Raw genomic sequence first — 27,095 nt, 5'->3', positions numbered from 1 at the left:
CAATCATCGCGCGCCGCCGCGCCCGGAGCCGCCGAGACCCCGCGAGATTCCCTCACCTCACACAACCCTCACCCCGGGCGGCCCCGCCTCCCTCACCTTCCTGCCACTCACAGCGGGCCGCCGGCCAATGGACTCTGCTCCTGAGCCAAGTCCCGCCTCCGGGACCCGCTTTTCGCCCAATCGCAGCCGCCCATCCAATCCAATTAGCCAATGAAGAGGAACGAAAGCCAGAAAAGAGGTTACTGGGCCAATGGCACTGGGAGGCGGGGCGGCGGCGAGACCGACGGCTCTCCTCACCAGTGGTCGGAGCCGATGGGCAGTGAAGGAGCCGCCGCTCCACAAATCACGGAGCACGGCGCCGCGTGACGGATGAGGAAGCGGCCGTTGCGCCCGCCCACAGGCGGCAAGAGGCCAATGGGCGGAGGAGTTCTGCTGACGGGCGGCGGACGGGGCCAATAGCGGCCCGGGGCGGGGTGAGGTGAGGTGAGGACGCGGCGCGCGCGGGGTCACTGTGGGCGCTGAGGGGGCGGCGGGAAGCGGGGCGCGAGCCGTTGTGAGGGCGGGCTGCGGGTCCCGCCGGCCTGGTGCCCTGCGACTGCCCCGTCCCGGTGCCCGCCAGCGGCTCCTCTGTGCCCTCTCTGTTCCCGCCCGGGTCACGGTGCCTTCAGGTCCCGCTGGCTGCGGGCCGAGCCTGCTCCGTCCCGCCGGAGCCAGTCCCGCAGCACGGGGGCCGACGGGGGCTGCCTGCGAAGGGTGTGAGGGTCTGCGGGGCTTTGGGCCTGTTTTTCGAGTCTCTAAGGACCGGAGAGCGGCGAATGCGGGGCGGGCAGCGGGGCCCCTGGGCTGTGGCAGCAGCTGGTGGCACCTTGTCACGGCGCGCGTGAGGCCCCTTGGCAGGACAGGGAATAAAGCGCTAATGAGGGTGTAGATGCTCGCAGCAGCGAGGCCGTGGCCCATTGCCCGAGGCGGTCCCTGCGAGGCTCCCTTCAGTGTGCTCAGAACACGCTCAGGGTGTTCACACTGCGAGGTACGTGTTAACCAGGACCGAAATATTCTTTGGTTGTTGTTCTAGTTCCCTCACGCTATGAATCTGCATGCTTGGGGACTGCAGTGTCTTTGCGTAAGGCATCAGTGTTCCCTAAAACGCAGGGGTGGGTAAAAACGCGACAGTTTTAACACCTTCCATTTTCTCATGTGAATATTAATCATATCTGATTAATAGTTTTACCTCAGAAAAACTCTCCCAGGTTACTGGAGCCTTTCCCATGGTGGTAGAGTTAAATTACCGTGAGGGTGATAAAGAGGTTCCTTCAGGTAACTGAACGGAGCGGTTCAGAGGCAGTCAGGGACTGAGGGGGGATCTGCTGGTGCTGTGCTGGGAGCGAGCTGACAGCCTCTCCTTCGCTGCCCCCGGCTCCTGTCTGGGCAGAAAAGAGCCCAGCAGAGCTGTGCCAGGACAGCCGCAGTGCTGAGGTGTTACCAGCAGGTCCCTGAAGGTGCAGTCCTGTCCCCTGTCCTTTCTGTTTGTCTCTGAAAACTGGACAGCATCGGGTTCCTCTGCAGGGGGAGGAAGAGAGAATATAAATGTGACAGCCTGTTGTGGTTCCCAAAAACTCAGTGCAAAATATTTGCAAGAATGGGTTTGATACCTTGGGGATACTTTATAACAATGGGGTTTGGTAATTTTTGCCTGCTTTACAAGAATATAATCAAGAAAAGTCTTGCAGGACTGAAGATGGGTTCCTTAAACTTATCCCTGTTGCATTTGGAAATACGGTTACTAATAGTCCAGTCTGGAATTATATCAGAGTTTTGCTGTCATGTCACCATTTTAAAAACACAGACTGCACTTAAGAAAAAAAAAACGAAGCAATTTTTGGTTTATAGCCATTTTATATCACCTGTTGGAAGAGGAGACAGAATACTTATTTAGCACTCACATTTGTAGCTGTCTGGTTAAGGTTTCTGTGGGAGCTGATAACAAGCTGGGTCTGAATACAACGCACCCCAAGGGTTCTCCTGGTTTCTGCTCCCCTTGGGCTCTGGGGGTGTGATGTGGGGGAGAAGGAAGGAAGTGGGTACAAAAGGGCATAGGGCTGTGTTGGCAGGACTGGAAGGCTTTTAAAACTCTCCCACACGTTTTCATTATGGACTTTTCTCTTCTGCAAAACCTTTTCAAGTAGTAAAAGGGAGCAGTGGCCTAATAATCCTTGTATGGGAAGCTGGGTTCTCAGAGTATTTGCAGGTCAGTGTCTCAGTGCCATTATTCAAGTCTGAGCACACAGTGTCACCTTAACTGTTTGTTCAGTCAGGTACTTTACTGGGTAAATAAGTGTCTTGCCTTAGAAGTACCCTGAAAGTGTTGTTAGATGCTGTCATGCTGGTGGATTCTCAGCAGCAGCAGTGCAGGGTTTGCAGTCCTGGCACTGGCACGTGTTTCCTGACAGTCCTTGACCAGATCACTCCAAACTGCACTCCCCAGCTTCCATCTGGGAAGTGTTGGTCAAATCTGGGACCCACTGTATTGATTTCAGAATGCTGCAGCCACGTTGTTCTGTTTGCCCTTGGCAGCTGCAGCAGCCCCGCTCAGTGAGGTGAGGCCCGGTGAGGGATGCACTTATCGTGGTGCCCAGATGGAGTTCTGTCAGGTGCCACCCTGCCCAGTGTATCTGCCCTGCACACTGCGTTCACAAACGCTTCCGCTGGTGTCCCTGGCCTCTGTCACACTCTGAAACTTAAGAGCTCTCCATTCAACTGCTTTTAGGCTGCTCGTGCTCTGAAGGTTAAGGAGGATGAGGTCAAGTTGATTCATAGGGAAGTATGTGTAAGGAAAAAACAGAAGGGTAGTAAAGAAAACACGAAACTTGCAAAGTGCTCACCTAATAGACCCTTTGTTTCCTCAGCAGAGGTCTGTTACTGTGTGTAGAAGTCAGTACTGTGCGTCAGAAACACTGCGCTCACACTTGTTCATTTTTTAAAATCCACAGCTTCAAGTTTAGTCTTTTCTGACTCTTGAGAGATTTATTTTCCTCTGGGATTTGACGCTTGGTTTGCAGGGGTATAATCTCTTTGACAGTGCTCTGGTAGACACTTTGTAATCAGCTAGTCCTGTTTCTTTAATGCTCCTCAGCAGTGTTTTAACCTTAAAGTTCTACACAAAAGATTGTATCATCTTGAACAATATAAAATGTAATTGTCCAGTTCCAGACATAACTTGTCAGCATTTTTTTCTTATCCCACATGAACTAACTGTGAAAACAGGACTTGAAATATTAGAATAAGTCTTTTGATCATCTGTTGTGTATGAATATCCTTCAGCATTTAGACATGTAGGGGTTTTGTGAACCTTTAATGCAGAAATAAATAACATTAAGTGGAACAAAGCATAATAAAATGCACAGATTTGTCTCTGATCCACAAAAGGGGTGCTCTGAGCTGCACTATTGATAATTTATCATGTGGGTGTTTGACAAGCCCACACATACCCTGATATAACACTGCAGATACAGTCCTCAGTGTTCTGTAACACCCTGGAAATATTTAATTCATAAATCCTGATGCTGGAGCCCTTAAGGTGTCAGAAACATGGTGCTCATGCCTGTGAATCTGAGCAGGTTTGGTTAGTCAGATAAATACCACGCTCCAAATAAACTGTGATCCTAACGTGTAACAGAATAAGCATATACACAAAATATCATGGGATTAAAATTGCTGTTAATCACGTACATTAGCCCTTTTCTTTGCAAGGAATAATTTTCCAGAGTGTTTGTCTTTAAAACCTTTTATCCGTGAAATTGGAAAATAATAAATTCCTCCATTAATAAAATTCAGAGAGGAGCAGGGGAAGGAATATTTTGGTTTAGCTTTGGTAGCATTTGGTTGTGTAGCTTTGGTTCTCCTAACTTTTGAAAGGATGGCAATATTCCTTCATCTAGGAGGAGGGCAGGATCTGCTTGTCTTGTGAATGAGAGACAAATCCTTGCCCTACTCAGGGCAACATTTTAATAAGATAGAGGGAAAAGAATGGAGTGATCCAAGCGAGCAGGTGACCCCTGGTGAGGCTGGCAGCCAGGCCAACAGGCAGGGTGACTCTTTGGAGCAGCACTGGGGAATGTGGCACTGCCTTGGGCAGCAGTGACATGATGGAATGGTGCTTCCTGCAGCAGGGCAGCGTGATGTGCCTGGGATGGGGACAGCTGGTGTGAGTGACAGATGGTGTCATCCAAGACTGAGCTTCTCCCTGATGTTGGATATCAGACTCTGCAGATACCTGTGTTGCCTCCCTGGCCCATCAGCCCCTCTGGCTCTTGCTGAGCAGTTTTTGTGTGGTGGGGTCACAGCCCTGCCCCAAGTCTGTCCAGTGTGCTCCATCTACAGACATGATGGTCAAGATTGGCACTGCAGCCTGAAATCATCCCAAAAATGTCACCTCCCAAACACTGAGCTTGTGCTCTGCAGAGCTTTCTAGCCAGAAGTGTTTTCTTTTGAGAGTTCTGAAGGACTTGCTGAGTTCTTTGCTGACTGCAACATTTAAGCATGAACTTGGCTTTACCTGGGAATGCTCAGGGGCTTACAGTTGGTTTGTAATAATTAGTCATTTACAAACTTAAGCCTGATTGTTTAGTCCCTTCCTAAACACCAGTTGCAGGAGGCAGAGGGGACATCTTTATCCCCTGCTGCTTTCTGGAGAAAGTGTCAGTTCTGTAGTTCTCTCTGTTCTATATTTCTTTGCACCAGAAATGACCCTGCTGCTCTTTGTCGACAGTGTTTCCTTTTATCCCTCTCCTGGCAGCTGCTCTTGCTCCATTCTGATGTTGGAACAGCAAATGAATTCCCTCTGAAGCAAATGTCAAGCCAGCAAAGATGTTGAAGCAGCAAGAAAATCGTCTCTGTCTCTGAAGACGGAATTGGAGACCTTTGTGAATGAGATGTTCTTAAAATAGCTCCACAGTGTGTTATCTTCCCTAGAAGGTGCAGAATTGAAAGCATCACCACAAGGCACTTGTCCTTGTGCGAGCAGCATCCCTAAATGATGGGTTTTGGAGAGGGGAGAGAAGCAGGCTACTTCCTTTTCCTCCTCTCCAGGCAAAAAGCAATGCATGATTTTAATCTCTGTGTGATGGTACATTTAAGTTTTTTCCAAGAGTTGCATTGCTGTTTGCTGCTTATTTAAATATGTCCCATGTTGATTGACCTTGTTCTTCATGATCCACTGTTTCTGGGGTAAACTGGTAACTGAAACAATGCCAAGCCACGAGTTGAGTAGAGGTGCTCTGAATTACCCTGTCTAAGGTTCAGGGTGGCTGTGGCCCCTGTGGAGAGCAGAGATTCTCAGCTGGTGGGGTGTGCCACAGCCTGGATAGGCTGAACTCAGCACTGAGTCACATCATGCACTTCAGTTCCTGTCTCAATTCAAACCTGCTGTCCAAGGAAGATGGCAGCTTTGGAAATCTTCCCTTCCATGGAACTTTGGAGTCACTGGTTCAGGTGATGGAAGCTCTGTCTCTGTGGTCAGACAGAAAAGAGGCATTGGTTCTACATGGAGAATTTGGTTAGTTTGGGAGCTCTTGCTGAGATTTTTCCACCCTCAGCTAGGTTGGGGTGTTTGATTCCCTGACAGCCTCAGGAGAGCGTTGGGCCCAGCAGCAGGGATGGCGTGAGCTGCCGGGCTGTGACATCCCATTGTCCCTGAGTACAGTGCAGGGCTCACGTCCTGAAGTCCCTCTACTTGATGAGCCAATGCTCCACGGGTTGCAGGTGCATTTTGAGAATTCATTGTTGTGTTGTTGCTTCATAATCCTGTCATTGAAATCTGATGTTTTTAAGAAAGTATATCTTGCATATGTGCACTTCAGAGCAAAAAATGTGGGCTGCACATGTGACATGCACGTGAACTGTTGTTATTTTGTTTATCAAAAAAATTGTTTATGTAATTAATGGAATTGAGGGTTTGGGCAGTAAACTTAATCCAGAAAAAGTCTGATACAACCTTTTGCCAGAATCATGAATAGAATCTTTGACATGCCTGTGAATATCTGAATACTTCTATTTTTCTTCAACTTGGTGGAAGGGGAATTGATAAGTAAAAATACTAGATGCAAAAATTAAATCACTAATTGAAGAACAGGGATTTTTATAGCAGTTTCATAATTATATTCATAACATAAGTTTAACTAGGAGAAATGTTAAAATTTTGACATCTTCAGTTTTTCATCTTTTGTGTGAAGGTGGGAATAATTAGCTGCACTCATACAAACATAGTTTTCAGAGGTTTCTCAGTTGTCTTAAGACTCTTAATATTTTTCCTAGTCCTGTTTTTTTGACATGATAATATCTCTTTAAGGGCTTTCTTTACCAGATCAATTCCTTTCCTACCAGGAGAACTAAAGCTTTTCAGCTGTCTGTCCAATTTATCCTTCTGGACTAAATTTCTCATCTTGAGATAACCAGCAGCAGTTCTCCCCTCAGGAGATTTGTATCAATTAGTTCTGCATCACTAATTCCTGTGGTATTGGGGGACCAGTGGGTCGTAAGGAAGCTGCTCAGTAAACATTTATGGCTGTTGGGGGTTTGTCTTGACGTTTTTTGTTCAGAGGTCGTGGGTGCCATCACTGAGCTCTTGCTCGTGCTTGCCCCGTCCTTGCTGCGAGGCCGGGCGCTGTTCGCTGCAGAGGGCGTGCAGGCTGGTTTGGGCTCTGCTGCCCGGTGGATTCAGGGGGTGTGAGCTCTGTGAGCTCTCTGGCTGCAGCAGTGGCTCCGTGGCCACCCCTGGTGTCTCCAGCTCCTCGCGTGGCCAGGTGGCAGGTGGGAAGTCACTGCCACTGTTGATAACGGGAGTGGCAGATGCAGTCTGGCAGGAAAGCAGGTTAGTCTGCAGCTGGAATGCAGGCCAGGCTTCCCCTAATCCCTCCCTTAGCCACAGAAAGGTGGCTTTAATCTATTTGTTCTGCATTTGGTTGTTTTTTCAGCACTGATCTATCTGCAAATGCTGTTGCACTGTTAGTCTGTTTCTATCCGTTTGCCATTAGCTGATGTGTCGGGACATGAGGCTGTTTTCAGTCACTCAAGTCTAATCCCAGCAATGCTGTAGGATCTTGGGAATTGCTCTGCATTTATACACAAGTAAATGATGTATAATGTGTCATTTTTAAGAACCTGCTACCAGCAATTTTAGGATTTTGTTAGACAGCTGATTTTCTTTTTGCTGATGTTTTAGACAAAATTAATTTGATAGGATTATTAGAAGAGGAAAATTAAAAGGACAGAATCATCCAGGAAGCTCATTAAAATGGAAACCCTGAAAAAACTGGGTAATTGGGCATTGATTCTGTCCTTCCCCCTCACTTTATGAGCAGTATTGTATTAAAAGTAACATGTCTGCAGGATGATGCTTCAACATCTGTTACTGCTAAAACAAAATGATTTGCTTGTTTTTTCCTCTCTATATTCTCCCAGCATCTGCATGTGTAGATCTATCCTGTATATTTTTATCCCATCTAACACAGCTCCTTTCTAGGGAAAAGGCATCAAAGGGAACAGGATCCTCCCTCTGGTTTGGAGGGGGATTCTGCATTGCCGCTCGCTTGCATTAGCTCTTGGGTGAGTGGCTGTGAGATGAATCATGTGAGCAAGGACCCAGAGCTGCTCAGGAAGCCCAGGCACAGGTTTGGTGCTCTGAGATGTGTTTTTGTGGAACAAAGAAGTTCACGGGCTGTCGGCTGTCTGCCTCCTGAAATATCAGTGTCACATTATGTGATTAAACCCATGCAAATAATTGTCCTTATTTTCTATTCTCAGAATATTTGCAGGGAAATCACATTTTTTAAAAAGTATTTCACTCTGAAGATGCTTGATAATTGTGCTGGCATTTAGATTTTTTTTTCTTTATAGGCTGATTCAATAAATTGATTGTAAATCTAGCTTGCTGAATGTTTGCTATTTTCAATCACTCTGGCTGTGATTATTGTGATAGTAAGCAATACACTTTCTTTGGTTTAAGTTTTGGATATTTGCTAAAATATACATAGTTGCATGTGCCAATCTTAAAATCAGTTTATTTACAAGTGTGATGGTTTTATTTCTCTTCAGCATATGTACTATAAAAATGCAATTGCATAAAGGTTTGTAGCAAGAAAATAGAAAAAGCTGGGCAATAGATTTGAAATAATATCAGGAAATATTTTCTGATCTCTAATAATTATGATGTTTGGTCTTCCAGATTTGAAAGTAAGCACGAGAAATTTAAGCATGGTAAAGCACATGATTAAATCCATTTCTATCCAGCAAAATTCTTGAACTTGATTTGAAGCATGTGCGTTAGTTATTAATATAACTTAAAACTATTCCTTAAACCCAGCCAATGTCAGACTGACTAAATATTAGAATTGCAAGGTAAATACTGCAGTAAATAAGATAAATATGGGTTCTGGCTTTGTCAGTGGTTTTGACTTCTACAGTCATTTCTGTGGCACTTGAAATCAGAAAAGAATGGAAATTTCGACTAATTTTTTAATATGCTGAAATGTATTAAGTTACACAAAAGAATCCATATTATAGTAATCCTGCATATATACAGGGAAAGAGTACCCAGTGTGCATGGCAGATGGTTTCAAAGGAAATCCTCGAGAGCTAGGATTAAAAAGCAATTTTCAGCAAGTTTAAAATGGGTCTCCATATTTGGGTCACAGATATTAACTCTTTCATTGCAAACAAACGAGGGAGAAGTCTGGTCAGACTTATGGAAATGTTTCTCCCAGCAGAAGCTGACCCGTTCGTGCTGGGGAGGAGAGGTGTGCGCAGGGCTGTTGATTCTGCTCCTGCTCCTGTTCTCACTCCAGTGGGGAGCAGAGCTGTGGCTTACAGAGACAGGGATGTAACACAATAAATGGGATTCATCATTCCATGAACAAACATTGGCAGCCCTCTGAAAAATAATGTGTGTGTGGCTTTGATCTTTGCCCTCTGAAACAAATTTCCATAAAGACAAACGGATAAATAAGTTTTAGCATGCTAGAAACAGCAGATTTATACCTGTTTACCTTCAGTACATTATTACAATCGCTTTATTAAAGTGTAAAGATCAGATCACATTTCCTTATTCCTTTTGGATATGGCGAGCATGTATGATAGAGGATAAATAAGAAATTGAACAGCAATATTGTTGCTCCCTCATAGACAGGAATGAACACGGGCTCCCAAGTTGTGCTTGGAAGTATGTCTGTGCATGGAAAGTAAGCCTCTTTTTCTCAAACATGTTTTAGAGGCACACTAGAATTTTATTATCTGTTTCTAAAGGTTATATAAAATCAACATTATCATGCGGGCATTGTTCCAGGCTGCAGCTGTTTGGAGGTGGCATATGAAGATGCAGGAATCTTGTCACCAGTCTGATGCACAGAAGGGATTGAGTGCAGGTCAGCTTTGCACTGGAGGATCACAAGAAGGCACTGGGCTTTTAGTAGATAAAAATAGGGCAGCAAGTTGGAGATTATTGGCTTTAACTAACTTACACCAGTTAGTAACTGTGTCAAGAGTGTAATTTACATTTACATCAGTGCTCTTTACACATTTTGGCAGCACAAAGGAACCTCAAGTTTGACATGAACTTTTCTTTAAAAGACACTTCCAAAGTGGAAATTCAAGTTAGACCTTAAGCACTGTTTATCACTGAACAATGAAACAGAGCTACTGTTTTGTTGTGTTCCCAAAGCTCAGCTGGGTGCATTTGAGTAGGTTTGGAAAGCTTTCTGAGCCCAGGTGCTTGATGCTCTGCTAAGTGAATTATAGAAGTAACTGCTGGTTTGAATATCAGCCTAAGGAGAAGTTAATTGTGTTGCTCTCTGGGTATTACATTGGCCATGAGTTAACAGAGGAGGACTGCACTTCTGAAAGGGCGTGGTGAATGTCCTGGTGGGATAGTAACTGCAGGTGTATCTGCTAAGTGCTAATTAACAATGTTTTCTGCAGCACTCAGCCAAGATCTTTATCAGAGGTCCTCTGCTCTCACAAAGGAAAATTTAGGTGATGGATGAAAATAAGGTGTTTAGTTCTTGTACCAGAGCTAGGAAGTGTCAGTGGGCTCAGGATGAGCTTTTAAAGTTGAATCTGTTCTTCTGGGTTCTTGTTTCACATTGCCTATTACAGTAAGTCTGCCTGTGAGCATCTTGATATGGCCTTCAGAGGGCAAATATAAGTGCTGACATTAGATACCAAAACTTGAACATCCCAAGCTGTTGTCAATCATCATATGTCACCAAGTTGTGCTACTATTAAATACTTGGGGGGAAAAAAATCATCTGTGACAACAGCTGTCTTTGATCCATGTGTTTGTAAATGTGCTTGAGAGTTTTGCCTTAGATTTTTCAAAGACTCTTGTCTTTCAAAGGGAGGCAAAACACATCAGTTCAGAGTCTCTGTCGTTGTTATCTTCCAGGACTTTTGTTTTAAGTAGTTTTTGAAAATCTCTGTGACAGGATCTGAGGTAAAACCTGATCCAGATGTCTTTGCATAGCCAGATAAATCTGTTTGCTTGACTTCAACAAACTTAGGAGAGGTTCTGAATAAACAAATTAGTGTTGGCTTTAGAGAATGAGTTGCTTTGCTTTACTCACTGTACAGTCGTGTATTTGAGAAAAAGCAGTTTCTTGTGTGCCGTCTGTTGTTGCCTGGGTCCAAAGCAGTTTTTTGTAAGCAGAATACTGTAAAGTAATTATTATGTCATTGTACAGAGTTCTGAGTGTGAGGTTTACCTCTTTAAAGGAGGTAAATGCTTTCTTACCTCCAGCAACTCTTATCAGGAAATATTGAAGGGTCAGTTAGAATTTCTCTCTACTTAAATCTTTTTGCAGAGTATATTTTTTTAAGCTTTTCAGAGTAGATGACTGAAAGCAACAGCCTGTTCATGTTAAAGCCATACATTCCTGTCTGATGTAACTGGTCAGACAAAAGTGAAAGCTCCCATAGGGATAAATTGAGCTGTGGATGGGCTTCTCAGCACTTCTTTATTAATGGCACTTCAAGTAGCGAGTTGAAGAGAAACAGATAATGAAAATTGATTCTTCTCTGCAGGTCTCTTGCTTACTTTTGGACTTGGACAGGCCTAATCTGTGAAGATAATTAAAGTTCCTCTACTGTGGATGCTGTAAGTGAATTTTTCATTGTGTGTCTTGTATCTGGTTGAGAATATGCACCTGAAGTATCAGCATTGAGCAAAATATCATGTAGAGAGGCTAGAGGGCCGAAAAAATGTGTGAATGAAGAATGTTCTCACTGGCAGTGTGACACAGGGTGGTGGCCCTGGCCATCAGCATGGCAGTTGAGTTCCAGGTGCCTGGTAACATAGTGGGACATTTCCAATAGCCTTTACTATTCAATAGGCTTCTCCCAGAAGAGGCCTGCCCACTTTAAACCCTATCCCTGTGGCAGCAGAGTCTTTGGAGCACCTGGGACAATGCCCTCCCTAGAGCAGGGCATGGGCTGTAGCTGGCACTGCAGGAAGGCAGAGGATGTGGAGGAGGCTGGGAACAGAATGCCGTGGCTTTGACCTTGTTGTAGCATCCCTTTGGGATCCATAGGGCACGGCTTTCTGTGGGTTAATTGTCACAAGTGGGGGAATGACACGTTTCTTATTTCTGAGAGAGTTTCTTTAAAACATCTGATGTTCTTCCATCAATGAAAGCATGCAAAGAGCTCTTCAGATCCCCGTTTTCTCCCCAAAGCTGTGGGAACAATTTTCTGGCTTGTAGAACAAAGAAGTTGGAACAGATGACATAGCCAACATCTGCACCTGGCTCACGGAGGAAGCGAATATTTGGCATAGGAGCTGAGCTCCCTTCTGCCAAGAGAGCTGTGCTAATGCAGTAGTTCAGGGATGAAGATGGCAAAATGGCTTTTCCTTATTGACTCACCAAAGCAATTTTATTGGTCTGTCAGAGTGAAAAAATTCTTGGGAAGGAAACTGTCTTTACTTTTAAATATCAGAGTTTAGTCAATGGTTAATCAAATGCTGTCTAATCAGCCCTGTAAGATTTTGATGGTGTATCACTTCAGTTCCGATGGCAGACACATCACATATGGGTTGCCATTTTGATGGCTTTGAATGGTAATCTGACCCATAAAAACTGAAGCATAATATGCAAACTGATTTTTTTCTGGCCTGCCCTGTTCTTGGTGCCATCTGTGTTAGGATGGAAACGAGCCTGCTCAAAACGTGGGCTGCCGGTTTTGAGCTGATCACAGATGGGTTTGAAAGAATAGCCTTGTGTGCACAAGGAGAGGGAAGATGCTCCTGAGCAGGAAGTTTCACTTGAAACCATATTATGTCTACTAAATCCTGTGGCCTGTGGAACAGCTACCAGACCTTTCCCTGAATTCTTCATATGGATTAAGTAAACTAAATTTACCTTCTAAATATCAAGAAAACCCCCACAACTTCTAAATATCGTTCTTCTTCCACTACTGTGTTCTACTGCTGTCATCAATAATGGAACAGAGTACAGAAAGCTGACATTACCTGACCCTGTTGGGTGTTTGCTATGCATCTGTTCAGCAAAACTGGACACAGTAAATTATTTCATGAGTTTTGTAGATTAATTTTAATCTGTAGTGTGAATCCTGTTGAACTTACAGGATTCAGGCTGCTGTTCCTGGATTTCTGTCTTTGACAATTAATAAAAGTCTGTGTTGTAAGTGAAGGTGAGTACCTGTCCTCTGCTGTTTCATCTCAGATCAAAAATTCAAATATTTAAGTGCCTAATTCTTACTGTGGTCAATGAGATCTTGGTTTTCCTCTCATGTTGAGAGAGCCTGTGCTCTAAAGTTAGAGATTGACTGGCCTTGTCTTACGTGGAACCACAAGTGTCCTGGTACTATTTATAATCCCAAGAAACACATGAAATAATTTTCACTGGTTAGGAATATGGTGTACAGAACTCTGATTTCTGTTTTTACTCTCTTTAAATCAATGACATTGAGTGACCATTTCTTTGTCAGAAAGGAAGCCTGTAGAAGGCGGCACTCATTGATGAGTTTCATGGTCGTGACACACTTGAACATCCCTCTCAAGACATCTTGAAGCCTTTTATTTCCAGGCTAAATAAACACCAATTTCAGCAATGTCTCATCTACTCCCTTTAATTACTGCTGCTGAGAGAAAGTTTCTGCCAATGCAAATGTGCTATTTTGTCATGTCACATCAAATTGCATCAGCCTTATATTTAGGAACAAAAAGAGGGGGAGGCTGAGACAGGATGTGGCTACAAATGGAACCAAAGGGTTTTCTTAAATACAGGCTGAAAATAGACAATCGAGGCAGTGATGCTTTTTCAAGCAAAAATCCATGAAAGGGAAAATGCAGGCTGTGACGGCAGAGCGGGGCTGGGGTGGGCAGGGGGAGTTCTGGGGGAGGCGGGTGCTGGCATGGAGGGGCTGCCGAGCTCCTGGCTTACGCACACGCCCCGTGTGTCAGATGGGCACGGGGTGTGTTTGGGCTGGGTGAGCCCGCAGCTCGTTCCTGTGTGCTGGCTGAAGGAGGGGGAGCCGTGCCTCTCTCCAGCCTGTGCCTGCCCTTCCCCAGGATGTGTCCCCGTGCAGCAATAACAGCTCTCTAAATGAAAGAGATTGTAGGAAAGAGGCATAGACAAAATTTGAGTGGCTGTCCAGATAAGTGTTGGAGCCTTTGAAAAATCCCTCATGCCACTTTAAAATGTGGTGTCTCTACAGAAATAATATTTTTTAAAACTTGTTTTTTTTGGAAACATTAGGATCTTCCCCATGGAAAATGCTTTTTCCCCCCTTAGTATTGGGCACAAAAGGATCTGTTGAAATCAAATACATAAATTATGGATGTAATGGAGCTTGCTTTGAACTGATGAGTCTGATCAGAGCCTGGTGGCAATTAAATCGAGTTCTGAAAGATCAGCTGTGTTTGAGAACCAGCAGAGCTCAGGGAGGAAGTGATCTGGGGGCGTGTGAGCAGCACCTACTTAGCAAATTGGAAAAATATTATTCATTTCTTACATCTAGGCACTAGGAATCTCTCCTCAGAAGCAATTGGTGATGATAGAGGTAATATTTTTATTCTTGTCACCAAGGATAATAAAAATGCAGTAGAAGCTTGGAAACTTGTGTATTTACAGCATTGTGACAGGGGTAAGTCAAGCAGCATTTCAGGCTGAAGCCAGAGAGCAAAGGCACCCAGGTCTCCTTGGGTGGATGTCACTGGTCCTGCAGGACTGTAAAACGTTAAATAGAGTGATGCTGCGGGTGTTAAATTCCTTACAACAGGCTATCCAGGACTATCCGTGGTGCTACATCCGTGGCTGTGTCCTGCTGGGGTGCACGGGGACAGGGACAGCCCTGGGGCTGTGTGCTGCTGGGGTTGGGGACAGGGACAGCCCTGGGGCTGTGTGCTGCTGGGGTGCACAGGGACAGCCCTGGGCTGTGTGCTGCTGGGGTGCACAGGGACAGCCCTGGGGCTGTGTGCTGCTGGGGAGCACAGCGACAGCCCTGGGGCTGTGTGCTGCTGGGGTGCACAGGGACAGCCCTGGGGCTGTGTGCTGCTGGGGTGCACAGGGACAGGGACAGCCCTGGGCTGTGTGCTGCTGGGGTGCACAGGGACAGCCCTGGGGCTGTGTGCTGCTGGGGAGCACAGCGACAGCCCTGGGCTGTGTGCTGCTGGGGTCAGGGACAGGGACAGCCCTGGGCTGTGTGCTGCTGGGGTTGGGGACAGGGACAGCCCTGGGGCTGTGTGCTGCTGGGGTGCACAGGGACAGCCCTGGGGCTGTGTGCTGCTGGGGAGCACAGCGACAGCCCTGGGCTGTGTGCTGCTGGGGTCAGGGACAGGGACAGCCCTGGGCTGTGTGCTGCTGGGGTTGGGGACAGGGACAGCCCTGGGGCTGTGTGCTGCTGGGGTGCACAGGGACAGCCCTGGGGCTGTGTGCTGCTGGGGTGCACAGGGACAGCCCTGGGCTGTGTGCTGCTGGGGAGCACAGCGACAGCCCTGGGCTGTGTGCTGCTGGGGTGCACAGGGACAGCCCTGGGGCTGTGTGCTGCTGGGGTGCACAGGGACAGCCCTGAGGCTGTGTGCTGCTGGGGTCAGGGACAGGGACAGCCCTGGGCTGTGTGCTGCTGGGGTGCACAGGGACAGCCCTGGGGCTGTGTGCTGCTGGGGTGCACAGGGACAGCCCTGAGGCTGTGTGCTGCTGGGGTGCACAGGGACAGGGACAGCCCTGGGGCTGTGTGCTGCTGGGGTGCACAGGGACAGGGACAGCCCTGGGGCTGTGTGCTGCTGGGGTGCACAGGGACAGCGACAGCCCTGGGCTGTGTGCTGCTGGGGAGCACAGGGACAGCCCTGGGGCTGTGTGCTGCTGGGGTTGGGGACAGCCCTGGGGCTGTGTGCTGCTGGGGAGCACAGGGACAGCCCTGGGCTGTGTGCTGCTGGGGTTGGGGACAGGGACAGCCCTGGGGCTGTGTGCTGCTGGGGTGCACAGGGACAGCCCTGGGGCTGTGTGCTGCTGGGGTTGGGGACAGGGACAGCCCTGAGGCTGTGTGCTGCTGGGGTGCACAGGGACAGCCCTGGGCTGTGTGCTGCTGGGGTTGGGGACAGGGACAGCCCTGGGGCTGTGTGCTGCTGGGGTGCACAGGGACAGCCCTGGGGCTGTGTGCTGCTGGGGTGCTCTGCCCTGGGGGGGCTCGGGTGCTGAAGGCTTTGTCTGACCCTGAAACAGGCCAAGGATGCTTCCTGCAGGCTGAGGCAGCTGGGCACACTCCTGAGACATTCTGGTGCTGCTTCCAGCAATAATTGCCATAGAATTCTTTGGATTTCATTGTCATTTCACCCACCTCCTAAGACTTAACCACATCTGATTTTTGCTTCCACTGACATTTTCTTTTCTTTTTAAACACATAAGCATTAAAAAACCCTCAGTAAAAATGTGTGTATTTTCATAGCAAGGAAGGCATTTCTGTAATACTCTTTCAAAGCAAATCACAGAAATATTAAATGGGGGAGGAAAAAGATAGATGTTTGGTTTTTATAGCTGGGATTCGTTTGTTTTGAACTGAATAAGTCTGAAAATACTCGATAAAAACTGCAGATCAAATGAAAAGACTCCATAAGCAGCATCCTCCAGATTGTTCCTCAAAAAAAACACCCAACTGACAACAGTATAACAGAAAAGTGTTCTTAATTAACATCTTCAGTTAAAGGAGAATCATTGTGGATCTCTTAAATGTATTATTAAATCTTCATTGTTTGGGTAATTGGATGGGCACAGACACTTGTGCTGAGTGCTATGTCAAATTCGTCAGGGCTGCTGTAATTCTAGTGCACTTGCTGGATTTCACAGCTATTTGTCTGGGTACGGGGGTAATTTGGAGGGTTGAGTGAAGCCAGATGACTGTAATGAACTTATTTTGTGTCTTTGACTCAGTTTGGAGGGAAAAAATATGCTATTAATAGGGTATTTTTTATTGTTAGGACTTCTGTTCTTCCTGTCTCTCAAAGTTTCTCTGGGTCGCTGTCTTTGCTTCATCACCGATAATTATATCAAATTAATTCAGCATAATTGAGTTAATTATTAGCACTGGAGGTTACCACCAGGACTTCGATTGAACCAAAGCTTTTATCCCCCTTTTCCTGAGGTTTCACCAAATGTAAACAGACCAGAATCATGGGTGAAACCTAAGGCAGCTCCATTTCCATCAAATGCTTTTGCCACTCAGAGTTGTCCTGCCACGCTCGTTCACTCAGAAGAGTATTGATAAATGCAACGGGAAAAGAGTTCTCTCTCACCCCCTTCATCTCTGCCAGAGCTCTAAATTAGTGCAGTTACTCAATAGAGCTCTAAATTAGTGTGGTTACTCAATAGAGGTGGTGTGTTGTGCGTAATCAGTGAAGAGCAAGCCCTGTACCACCGAGAGCAAATGTCCTGTGGGGTTCTGGGGGATGTCTGTACTTGGGAGAGCTTCTCACTGCCCACACCTTCCTTTTCCTTAGATTGCCTTTGAGCTAGACTAGGCCTTGGAGAATGACAGTGAAATTTTGGGGGAAACTTGAGCTGTGGCTTTAAGAGCTCAGAAGTGTCCCGAAGACATGGCAGGATCTGCCCCTGATTAGCTGTTGGTATGGAAACAATCCCTGATTAGTGAGCTGGGCCAATCCCCCTAAGAAGCTAAAGGCTCCCAGACTTACACGTCCTGTAATACTGCTGCTTATGAACACTGCTCCAGGAACGTGGATTCTGCTCAGGATGTGGTGGGTCAAATTCATCCGTGGTTTAATTGCACCACAGACAGGGCTTATGCCAGGAAAGGGGTTGGCTCAGATTATTGCTGTGATTGAGAGCGAAGGATTGGCAGATGCTGAATTTCAGCAGGTGTGGATTTGGAATAACAGACATTGAGTTGTTCCTGACACTGCTGTGAAGGATAATGTGAGCTGGGAAGGACAACTCCAGGATGAGGTGTAGATCCCTGGGCAGGGCACAAGCCCCATTGTCACCATCCAGGGATTATGTGCACAGCCAGGGCTGGAAGGGATGTGCTGGGGGAGCAGGAAAAGGAGAGGTCACACTGCACAAGGTTTATTCCCTTGTAAGCTGAGTGGGATGTTTGCAATTCTTGTACTTTCCTACGAGCTCTTTCTGCACTGACAGCTCCTTGATTTACTGTCTTGACTTTTCCTTGAAAAAATTATAAAGTTGAATTGCATGAGCAAAATAAGCATGTGTTAAAGAATAATGGTGAAATAAACTTTAACCAATTTCAGTCCTTCCTGAACAGTGAGAAGCCACTAAAAAACCTCGTGTAAAACTTACTATTCTTCCCATGCTTGTCTGAGCCATAGTCCATAGAGTTAATGTGGTCAATCATCTGACAGCATGGTTTTGCCCTTCAAAGGCACTTCCATGCCTTATGCTGCCAGCTGGGTGCCTGTCTGTCAAGAACAGTTGTGGCAGCTTATTTGGTGCCCAGTTGGATGTTTCAGAAGGTGATACAACCTCAGCCAGAAACCTGTTGCACTAACTGACATGAAGTAGTTGGGAGAATCACAATTGCTGAACTGGAACTAAGCATTGGATCGTTTCAAAATACAATATTTACAAGAAAGAAATGAACAGGGGGTTTTGGCTTAAAGTTGATAACTCAATTCTTATTCAAGCATGATCCCAGAGGTAAATATGTACAGAATTTGGCCACTGTGAACAAAATTAATTTTGTTCAGTTGACCTGAGCAATTCGGAGCTGAGAAGAAAAAGTTCTTTTGAGACTGTGCCTTTCAGAATTCCCTTTAAGCCAGGAGAATCATTTTCAGGAGAAAAAAGTGGAGAAGTTTGAATTGCACCTAAACCAGGAAGGTTCCTGTCCTCACTAGTGAGTATGCACCAAAGAATGTTACTCTAATTAGTCTGATCATGCTTATTAATTATACAGAACAAGGTAATCTGGCCTCAGCAGGGGCAGCATGTTTCCTCATTGGTGTAGGATTGCAAAAGCCTGAGTGTTTTATTTGCAGTATTGCATGTCTGTGCTGTGTGATACCAAACCAGAGTGTAAGGTAAGACATCTGCCCTATGGCTTTGGTTAATTTATACAAGTAGCCATTATGCCCAGCTCTAGCACTCTCTGTCATTCTCAAGTTTTATCAATTACAATTCTATATTTTGTATTTATATTATATTTATAATTTATTATGTTTTATGTTTTTAAACTGGTGACATTGTTGAATAGCATTAGGCTGGGTCCGCATGCTGCAGAACTGCATGAAGGGTGTCCAAGCAGTGGTGATTCCTTGTCAACAAAGAGATCTTCAGAATCTGTCATTTTCCAGTTCTTAACTCTTCATGTGCTCTACAAATACTGTGTAAAGCAAACTTTACACCGCAGGGCTGTGCCCCCCAAATTGTTCTGCAGAGCCACCTGACATTGCTTCTGCCTCGTGCATCAATCAAAGCATAAAGGGCAGAGGAGCAGAAATAGAAGTGAACAGGCCTGGCTGCCATCACTCATGCAAGGGGACTCAGCAGCTCGTGTTTAGAAAGGACAAAACCCCAACAATGCCCGGCCCCGGCTCGTCAGAAGCGATCACATCAGAGCCGCGATCTCAATGAGAGCCAGCGAGACGTGGCTGCTGGAAGTGACTGCAGCATTGTCCGTGCTCACCCACACAGCAGGGCTGGGGCTGCAGGGAGCTGGGGCTGCCAAGCCCTCTGAGCCTCTCGGTGCTGTGAGCAGGCAGGGACGCACGGACAGACGGACCTTGGCTGCTTTGCCTGGGGCAGCAGAGCCCCTCACGCTGCCCTGGCCGTGCCAGGCGCTCCCGTGACCCGCTGGGGACTGAGGGGAGGTGTGACAGTGCCTGAGAGTGAGGGCAGCTGTGGCCCACAGGGGGGAGTTCTGCCCCTGCTGCAGGCACTCAGGGCTGGACTCACAGACCTGAATCTGGGAAACCTGCAAGGGAGGACACATGTGAGCAAAGAGGAAGAACCTTCTGGGTAGCAGCAGTTCACTTGGGTGCCTTCCTGGACTGATGTCACAACATGAACAAGATGTTTTGTGGTTAAAGAGGCTTCAAATTTCTTTGTTATTTTGGCATTCTTATTTTCCCTGAGATCATGAAGTTTAACGGGGATGGGGAATCATAAATTCCTGATGTAATACTTCAAAGTAGTAAAACACATCTCTAGCCAGTATACTGGGGAAGGAGAGGGCTGAGCAGGAAGGAGGAGCCAACCTGTAAATAGCAACAGCTCAGGTAACTCTTGCAGTCCTTTAATTAACACTTCTAGTCTCTGGAGCCCAGCTTTGGTGGCTGTTTAACTAGTTCGGAGGGATTGGGATCATGACTGTTGAACTGTGGGGATTTGCTTGAAAAACACTCACAATAGCAGGAAAAAAAAGTAAACTGAGAGCAGTGGCGTAGTGTCATCTTAGCTTCATCAGGGTTTTGCTGTGCACGGGGTCAACTGCCAAACCTGCTAGTGCACAGTGAAGATTAATTGGCTTTGGTCAGCCTTTGCTTCACTATCTGAATATCATTATCAGGAATATAAATGATTATGCAATGCAGAGAAATGCCACAATAGTCTCAGTGTCTCCTTTTATACTTGTCTCTTTGTGAACAGGGCTTTATCTAAATGCAAATGTGATTTCAGCCTTCTGATTAGGACATTATACAGTCATCCATTCCAGAAAAGCACAATTAGCGGATTATTTTATTTCTGACTCAACAGTTCTTGGTGTAGATAGTTTGTTTGTTGTGCTGTGCACAATATTTAAGTTATCAGAGGCAGATTTACATTATTAGTCAGGATTATAGCCAGATTTTATGAGGTTGAGGGTTTTTGCGTGGCAGATAAAATTGGTAACATTTGTGGGATTCGAGGGGAGATGTTTTCAGAACAAAAGGCAACAGTGCAGATTCTCACTGTGCTTCATTGTCCTCTTTGTGCCGAGGAAGGGGCAAATCACAGTAGAGGCTGTGCAGATTCCCCATGCATCGGGGTGCACAAGAGCAGAGGGTAGCATTACCTGTTGTCAGGGTCTAGTCCCTGTTGAGGTGTGCTTGTACAGGGCACCAGCATCTTACAACTCAACAATGGGCAGTCATGAGATTATTTATTATTAAACAGCCACTTTGAAAACAGCCATGAAGTTTTCCATGTGCTGTGGTAGATTTCCAGTGAAGTTTTCAATGGATGAAGTTACATCCTAAGAAAAACATAGATCTTTTGTGATAAACTTCCCTGTGAAGCTTGCCCATATCACAGCATTTGAAGCATTTTTGGAGCTGTGAATCTGTTGGAACTCAAGTAGTTTGGTTTTTTAATTTGAATATGAGAGCCCCATAGGAATTTAAGTTTGGTAATAGATGGGGTGAAGATTTCCATCTTCAAACCTTTTAGAAAGTCCAGTATTTATGAAAGGCGAAGGATGAAAAAAATTCATCCGTGCAAATGTATTTGTCACACAATTTGAATTCAACAGCTCATCATTTTCCTATGAAAAATTACTGCAGTGGAAAATTCCTAATTATCTGTGGTGAAACGTTTTCAATTCCATTGATCAGCTTCGTCTTTCCATATCCATATGTTTCCATGACTGGTTCCTTCCTCTCTCCCAGAGCTGCTTTTCTGGGTGCTGGAGCAAGCTGCCCTGGGCAGTCCCAGCACATGAGGGATCTTTGCATTTGTGACAGGAAATCTATTGCACCACTTAGGTTTAATTAGAGCACAGTGACATATGATGAGTTTACACATCAAAGCCTAGAAACAACTTCACAAATTGGCTGTGGTCCCAAAGTGTATTTTGGGATCTGTATTGAATTTTGGGATGTTTCACTGTATTAAGTGGGAATATGTGAAATGCAGGGTTGGGTTCTTAGGGTCAGTGGAATTATACAAATTCTTACCAGCCAAGAATATGCGCCCAAATACACGCCCAAAAAACGCGTGTAAAGTTAAATTTGGGTACAGATCAATTTGAATCCAACTACATATTCCAGTTTTCTGTTTTGGATGATAAAAACTTCTCTCTCATGGAGAGAAGGACAGGGAATAATTCAGTCTGTGTTAGGAGTCACATTTTGGAGTTGCTTGTCTTTCTGCTGCTTGAAGGGGAATCAGGGATCTCTCAGCTGACTGTTGGGCGTGTAATCACCTCCCCAACTTGAATGCCACAGTGAAATGAATCCCAACCAAAAATGCATGGAGTTGATGGCCAGCATAGGTTTCACTGCAAAGAGAAAAGGATATTTTACAGAGAAAAACATTGGAAGAAAACAAGAAAGGAATGTGTTGAAGCTTGGTGGTGTTTGGATCCCATTATGATGGACATTTATAGGTGCATAGGGAGATTTTCCCCACTGCAACAAGATTGAGTCTGTGCAAATATACAGCCCAGGCATGTAATAGCTGTCGTGGTGTACTCTGAAATACATTTGGCTAAAGGACTTAAATTACTTACGAAAGAGGAAAAAATTATTTCAAATAATGACTAGGTATCATAATGGTGCTAAAACAATGGCATGCACCTACCTCATTATTCAGTTGTTTATTTATTATCTCTATTCTTAAGAGTAATGATGTAAAAAGTGCCTTTTTCCAAATGTTAATTTAGTTCTTTGCAGATGGCAACCATCTGTTAAATGACAAGGCATTTACAGTCTTTGATTAGCACTTTATAGGACTTGGATGGACTTACTGTTACGACATGTAAATATAGTTATGGAAGTGAAACTTGGTAAATTTGTTCTTTTCCTGTTGCTGTTACCAATACATGTAAAATTTCAAACCTAACAATGTTTCTTTCTGTCTTCTCCTATGTTTATCTGTGTTGTTTCCATCTGAAGCCTTGAAATTCTTGACAGAATCACAAAATAGGAAATACTGTTAAATTCCAGCACCATTTGTAGCCATTATGAGCATCCTCATTCTAAAAAGGCACCATGTGGATGAACTGCTAGGGATGCTCAAGGAAAGCGCGGGCACTTTGAAGGACATCAAGGATCCTGGCTGTGGGCTGTGATACAGGTTTGGGCACTCACCGAAAGTCACACTGGCAGTCTGGAGCGATCCTCTGGAGTGAGCTCTGCGCTTTGTGCTTTACTCCCTTGCGCAGTGACAGCCAGCCCGCGCCTGTCCGTAACCTCAGCAAACTGTCATTCATTTCATGTTGGGGTTTATTCTAAAGTTCAGTCTGCCGGGCCTGTTCCCGTTGTCGGTGTGTTCCCGCGCTGTCGGTCGCACTCACGGTGTTGTGCTCGGTTCTCCGTGTGTTGCAGAGCCGCGGGCCCGGCCATGTCCCCGCTGCCGGAGGCGGAGCTGGTGCGCAGCTCGGTGCAGCTGTACCGGTACCTGCTGCGCTGCTGCCGCCGCCTGCCCCCCGGACACATCCAGCAGCACTACCGCCACGCCATCCGCCAGGTGCGTCCCGGGCTCCTCTGCCGCTGGGCCGAGAGCAGCGGCTCTCCTGCGGCCTGGGGACCTAGTGCATCTAAGGGTTATAGTGGGAGCGAGTGCGGGGCCGATTCTTTCTGTTTGCTCTGAGTCTGAAACTGTTCTTCTTGGCTTTCATCTCTAATTCTTGTGCTAGTCAAGGGAGTGAACTCCATAAACACATACTTTATGGTGAAACCTACTGCTTGCATGTCATCATTTATATATCCCCCCCACTCGGGTAAATCTCATCTGGCTGTTCATATTCTATACTTCATATGGAAGTAATGTCATGCCTTTGATCATACTTGTTGTCCTCTTTCTAGTTTTAACATACCAGACGATTTCAGTTGTTCTGAATTGAAGTTCTCTGGGGTTTTTGTTGTTGATGTATGAAAGGAGTAGAATACTTAAAATTCCATATGGCCAGGTGTTACAATGTGTAGTTTTACCTTTTTAGACTATTTTAGTTTATTTGCAACAAATATTTTTCTGAGATTTCAATGCTATCTTTATTTTGACAACTGTTGTGTTGACAAGTCAGTGACACTTGGAATGTTGCAGAGTTTCAGAGTCCATGCTGATGAAGATGATCCTGTGCGAATCCAGCAGATCATTAAAAGAGCCATTGAAGATGCTGACTGGGTGATGAATAAAGTAAGTGCTTGGGATTGTCTGCATTTTGGTTTCAGAACAAAGAAGAAAACATTGGAAAGCAAGTTCTGAATAGCGAATTGTTGTCCTGGTTGTTGAAGTGTCTGGGTGAAAGGAAATACCCAGCCAGGAGGATCTGTGATTGACACTTTTTGTTTGAAAATTCTCTTAGCATAAACTAATAGTGGGGTTTTTTTCAGAACCAATAACAATTTAGGTTGGTCTCTGTGTAAGTCTTTGTTTCCATGTAGAATTCTATTAATTATCAGCAGTGGTGGCTAGTATCACTGTTGTAGGAGAAAAAATTAAAATACAGCATTTTGCAAGCCACATCTTGCTATGCATCATCTGCTTTCCTAACAGCATCTATCCTCAGACAATTTACATGAACTTCCAGAACTACTGTTGCTTTTCCTTGGACCTTGTCCATGTCTGGACCTTGCCCAGAGATCAGGGATAGACCACACAGTGGCCGAGCTGTGGTGCTGGGCCCCCAGTGCACAGTTGTTACCCAGTGGATCTGCCCCCGTGCTGTCAGACTGGTTTCTCAGATGAAAGAATGAGAATGGTTTCCATCAGACAGCTGAGAGTCACCTGTGCTTCCTGGGATTTCAGTCTGGCTGGGGAGTGTGATACCTTAACACGGTGCATAATGAAACAAGTCAAAAGTTCAACTTTCTCTCTAAATATCTGTGATTTAATTTACTAAGTGACTGTTAAGTCCTTCTCTCTAACAGTCCATGAAATCCAAATGAGAATTGTTACAGGAGCAAACACAGATTAGTCCCAGATTATGATATTTTAGCAGTAACCAAATCCCAGCAGGTACAATCTAGTCAATAACTGTGCCTGATTTATTGTTTTATACTGCAAAGGGAAAGCCTACCAAATTTCAATCTAACTTAAAGAAAATGGGCATAAATTTATGTGGATCATGAGGAAGAGTTGTAAATCCTTGTTGGTATGAACTTTTACTTAGTTATGTGCCCTTTCCCACAAAAAAAATTCTTTTTTTTTTTTTTCTTCAGTATAAAGACCAGAAGTAGAAGAGGAAGGATGAAACCAAGGAGGACATTGGTAAACATCCTTAGAGGACTTGCAGTCAAGCACAGTACTATATTAGAATTATTGCCTGAAGTTTTGTCTTGGATAATATAAATACAATAATTTATATTTCACTGGGATGTCATGAAGCTAAATTAATATATCTGAAGAAATTTAATTTTGTAAATTGCTTTGTATAATCGTGAACTTCTATGTTAAATCCCAAGCTTGCCTAACATTTGAGTAACTTATTCCATTATACTGTTAGGCCTGGCTCAACCCTAGCAGCGTGTGATAACGCTTGTTGTGCAGGTTCTCTGGGGACAAGGTGCCCGTGCATCAGTCACCGTGGATTTGGGGACTGAGCGTTTCATCCTCTGTGCGTGTGACACTGGCTATGGCTGGCACTCTGCTGGGTCACATCGGCCTCTGCTGGGATGGTTGGTGTTGTCAGAGTGCCGCCGAGTGGGGTCAGTGCCAGCTGAGTGGGGTCAGTGCCAGCTGAGTAGGGTCTGTGCCCATTCAGGTGGGTCTGTGTCCTGTGCAATGCTCTGCAGCTCAGAGGCTTCACAAGGCCTTGCAGCACATAATAAATGTCCTTTAAACAGTGGGTCCGTGTCCTTGTGGAGCAGCCCGCCCCGCAGTGCCGGGCTGTGTTTCCCAGGGAGGGCAGCGGGGCACAGGCCCGCGGTGTGCCCGCAGTGCCCGCCCGGCTGCAGTAGCGGCGGGCCGCCGGCAGGTGGCGATGCCGCCCGGCGCAGCCGTCCCGGGGCGGGTAGGGCGGGGCGGGTAGGGCGGGGCGGGCGGGGCGGGGCGGGGCAGGGCAGGGATGAGCTCCGGTCTCGTTAGAGGCGAGGGGAGTTTGGCAAGACTGCGCCAGAATTGGGGCAGCCACTGAAATCCACAACGTATTCTATCAAAAAACTTCCTTCTCTCTGCTAACCCGCCTCTCCTGGAATTCCTGCTCTCTATTACACTTCCCTGTGCCATCGCCACTACTGTTCCTCTCTCTGCTCCCGTGTCTTTCGCATCACCCTTATGCACCTTTAACTTTTGTTGTCTTTGTTTTACCTATTCCTTAATGCTGTTCTCATCTTGTCTCTCTACCCCCCTTATTTCTCCTCCTCAAGTCCTTTTCTGCACCAGATGATACTCAGTATTATGCTGGAGCCAGCCTTCTGCTTAACTTCAGATAAAGCAGGAAGGTAATGGACTGTCTCAACAGAGTAGGTGTTTCTCCATGTGAGGAAAGCCACTTGTCTTTCTACCTAGGTACATTTTTTTTGAAATTGCAGCCATTCTGGTTTAAATTTTCAAAATAATTCTGTGCAAGGTAGAGCACAGAAAGCTTCAACCTTGGCAGTTGACAAGGAATATCCAGTATGATCTTGAACACTAATAAAAAAGCTCAAGCATTTTTGGTAGAAGCTCTCTAAATCTGCTGCTTCTGATCAAGACCAGCAAACAAGTGACCTGTGCTGTTCTCCAGGTCTGTTCTCTGTGTGTGGTCTGTAGCACAGAGATGCATTGAATTTTGTATCATTGCAATAGTGATTAAAATCTCTCAGACTTAGTGGGATTAACAGTGTATGGAAGCACAGCAGTTTCCTGAACTTTAAAAGTGGAGTGATCACACCCCTCTATGGCTTTAATTGACTTTTGGTAGTGTGAGATGTAATATTTTGTTCAGTTACAAAAAGGATAATTGCATGTGTTTAAATCATTCTTACATGCCTGTTATTTAATTTATGGCTAGTTCAAGAGGGAAAGGACCATGGAACTGGAAGGTACAGCCATGGCTTGTCTGGAGCTCCAGATGTCTGAGGTGCCAGCTGGGATATGGGAACATCAGACCAAAGGTATGATAGATGTGAATTTTAGGGTTTGGAAAGTGATAGAGCATTCAATTCTTAGTAGGGTACAGATGAGGAACATGGTTGCTTAGGCAGGAGACTTCATGACTAAATATTTTGATAGTAGTGTATCATCTGGAGGCATGAAAAGTCTTAAGGACTTTTGTACAAACTTAATCTGGTTTTCAAAGTAAAAAGGCTTTTAATAGAGTCAAAGATAACTTTATTTACTCGATATACAAGTAATTTTCCTGCTGGTGAGAAGATATGATGCTAACAACTATTTACTTCCTTGTAATAGTAACCCCAGTACCTCAGACATGTTTCTGTGATGACTGGACTGAAGAGTCCTTCAGCTGCAGAGCTGAGGCTTTTATGTTTTCAGGACATTATATAAATTCCATTCTCCAGCAGCATAATTTGAGACTAAAGATGTTATAGCAACCCAGATGTAGATGAGAACTCTGAAAGGGGTTTTGGGCAGACCTTCAGTACTTTCGACCAAAATTACTGTTCCAATAATTTCTGCTCAGAAGTCATTTGACCCTGGAGTTGTCCAGATTTATCACTCACTGACCTGCCTGACCTGAGACTTACACAGTGAGTTCTC

At 45.5% G+C, this 27,095-nt stretch overlaps 1 protein-coding gene across 1 annotated transcript; it reads left to right on the top strand.

The window, feature by feature from the left end:
• The first annotated feature begins 676 nt into the window (after positions 1 to 676).
• LYRM9 (LYR motif containing 9) lies at positions 677 to 25,303 on the top strand. Its single transcript, XM_054287356.1, has 5 exons — positions 677 to 1,027; positions 11,068 to 11,140; positions 22,781 to 22,922; positions 23,499 to 23,591; positions 24,617 to 25,303. The coding sequence occupies exons 2-5, from the start codon at positions 11,136 to 11,138 to the stop codon at positions 24,632 to 24,634; spliced, it is 258 nt and encodes an 85-aa protein (XP_054143331.1). The 5' UTR covers positions 677 to 1,027; positions 11,068 to 11,135; the 3' UTR covers positions 24,635 to 25,303.
• Positions 25,304 to 27,095: the final 1,792 nt, after the last annotated feature.

The sequence above is a fragment of the Melozone crissalis genome, unplaced genomic scaffold (genome assembly GCF_028551555.1).
Source record: "Melozone crissalis strain CALT ecotype California unplaced genomic scaffold, PUWL_Pcris_2 ptg000057l_1, whole genome shotgun sequence".
NCBI lineage: Eukaryota > Metazoa > Chordata > Aves > Passeriformes > Passerellidae > Melozone > Melozone crissalis.
The sequence above is the reverse complement of the archived record's forward strand: the minus strand, read 5'-3'. Positions and strand labels throughout refer to the sequence as shown.

Bases quoted from the DNA above. Each gene is read 5' to 3' on its own strand.
- LYRM9 (XM_054287356.1), top strand. The intron at 22,923-23,498 runs GTGCGTCCCGGG...GGAATGTTGCAG, and splicing joins ACCGCCACGCCATCCGCCAG to AGTTTCAGAGTCCATGCTGA.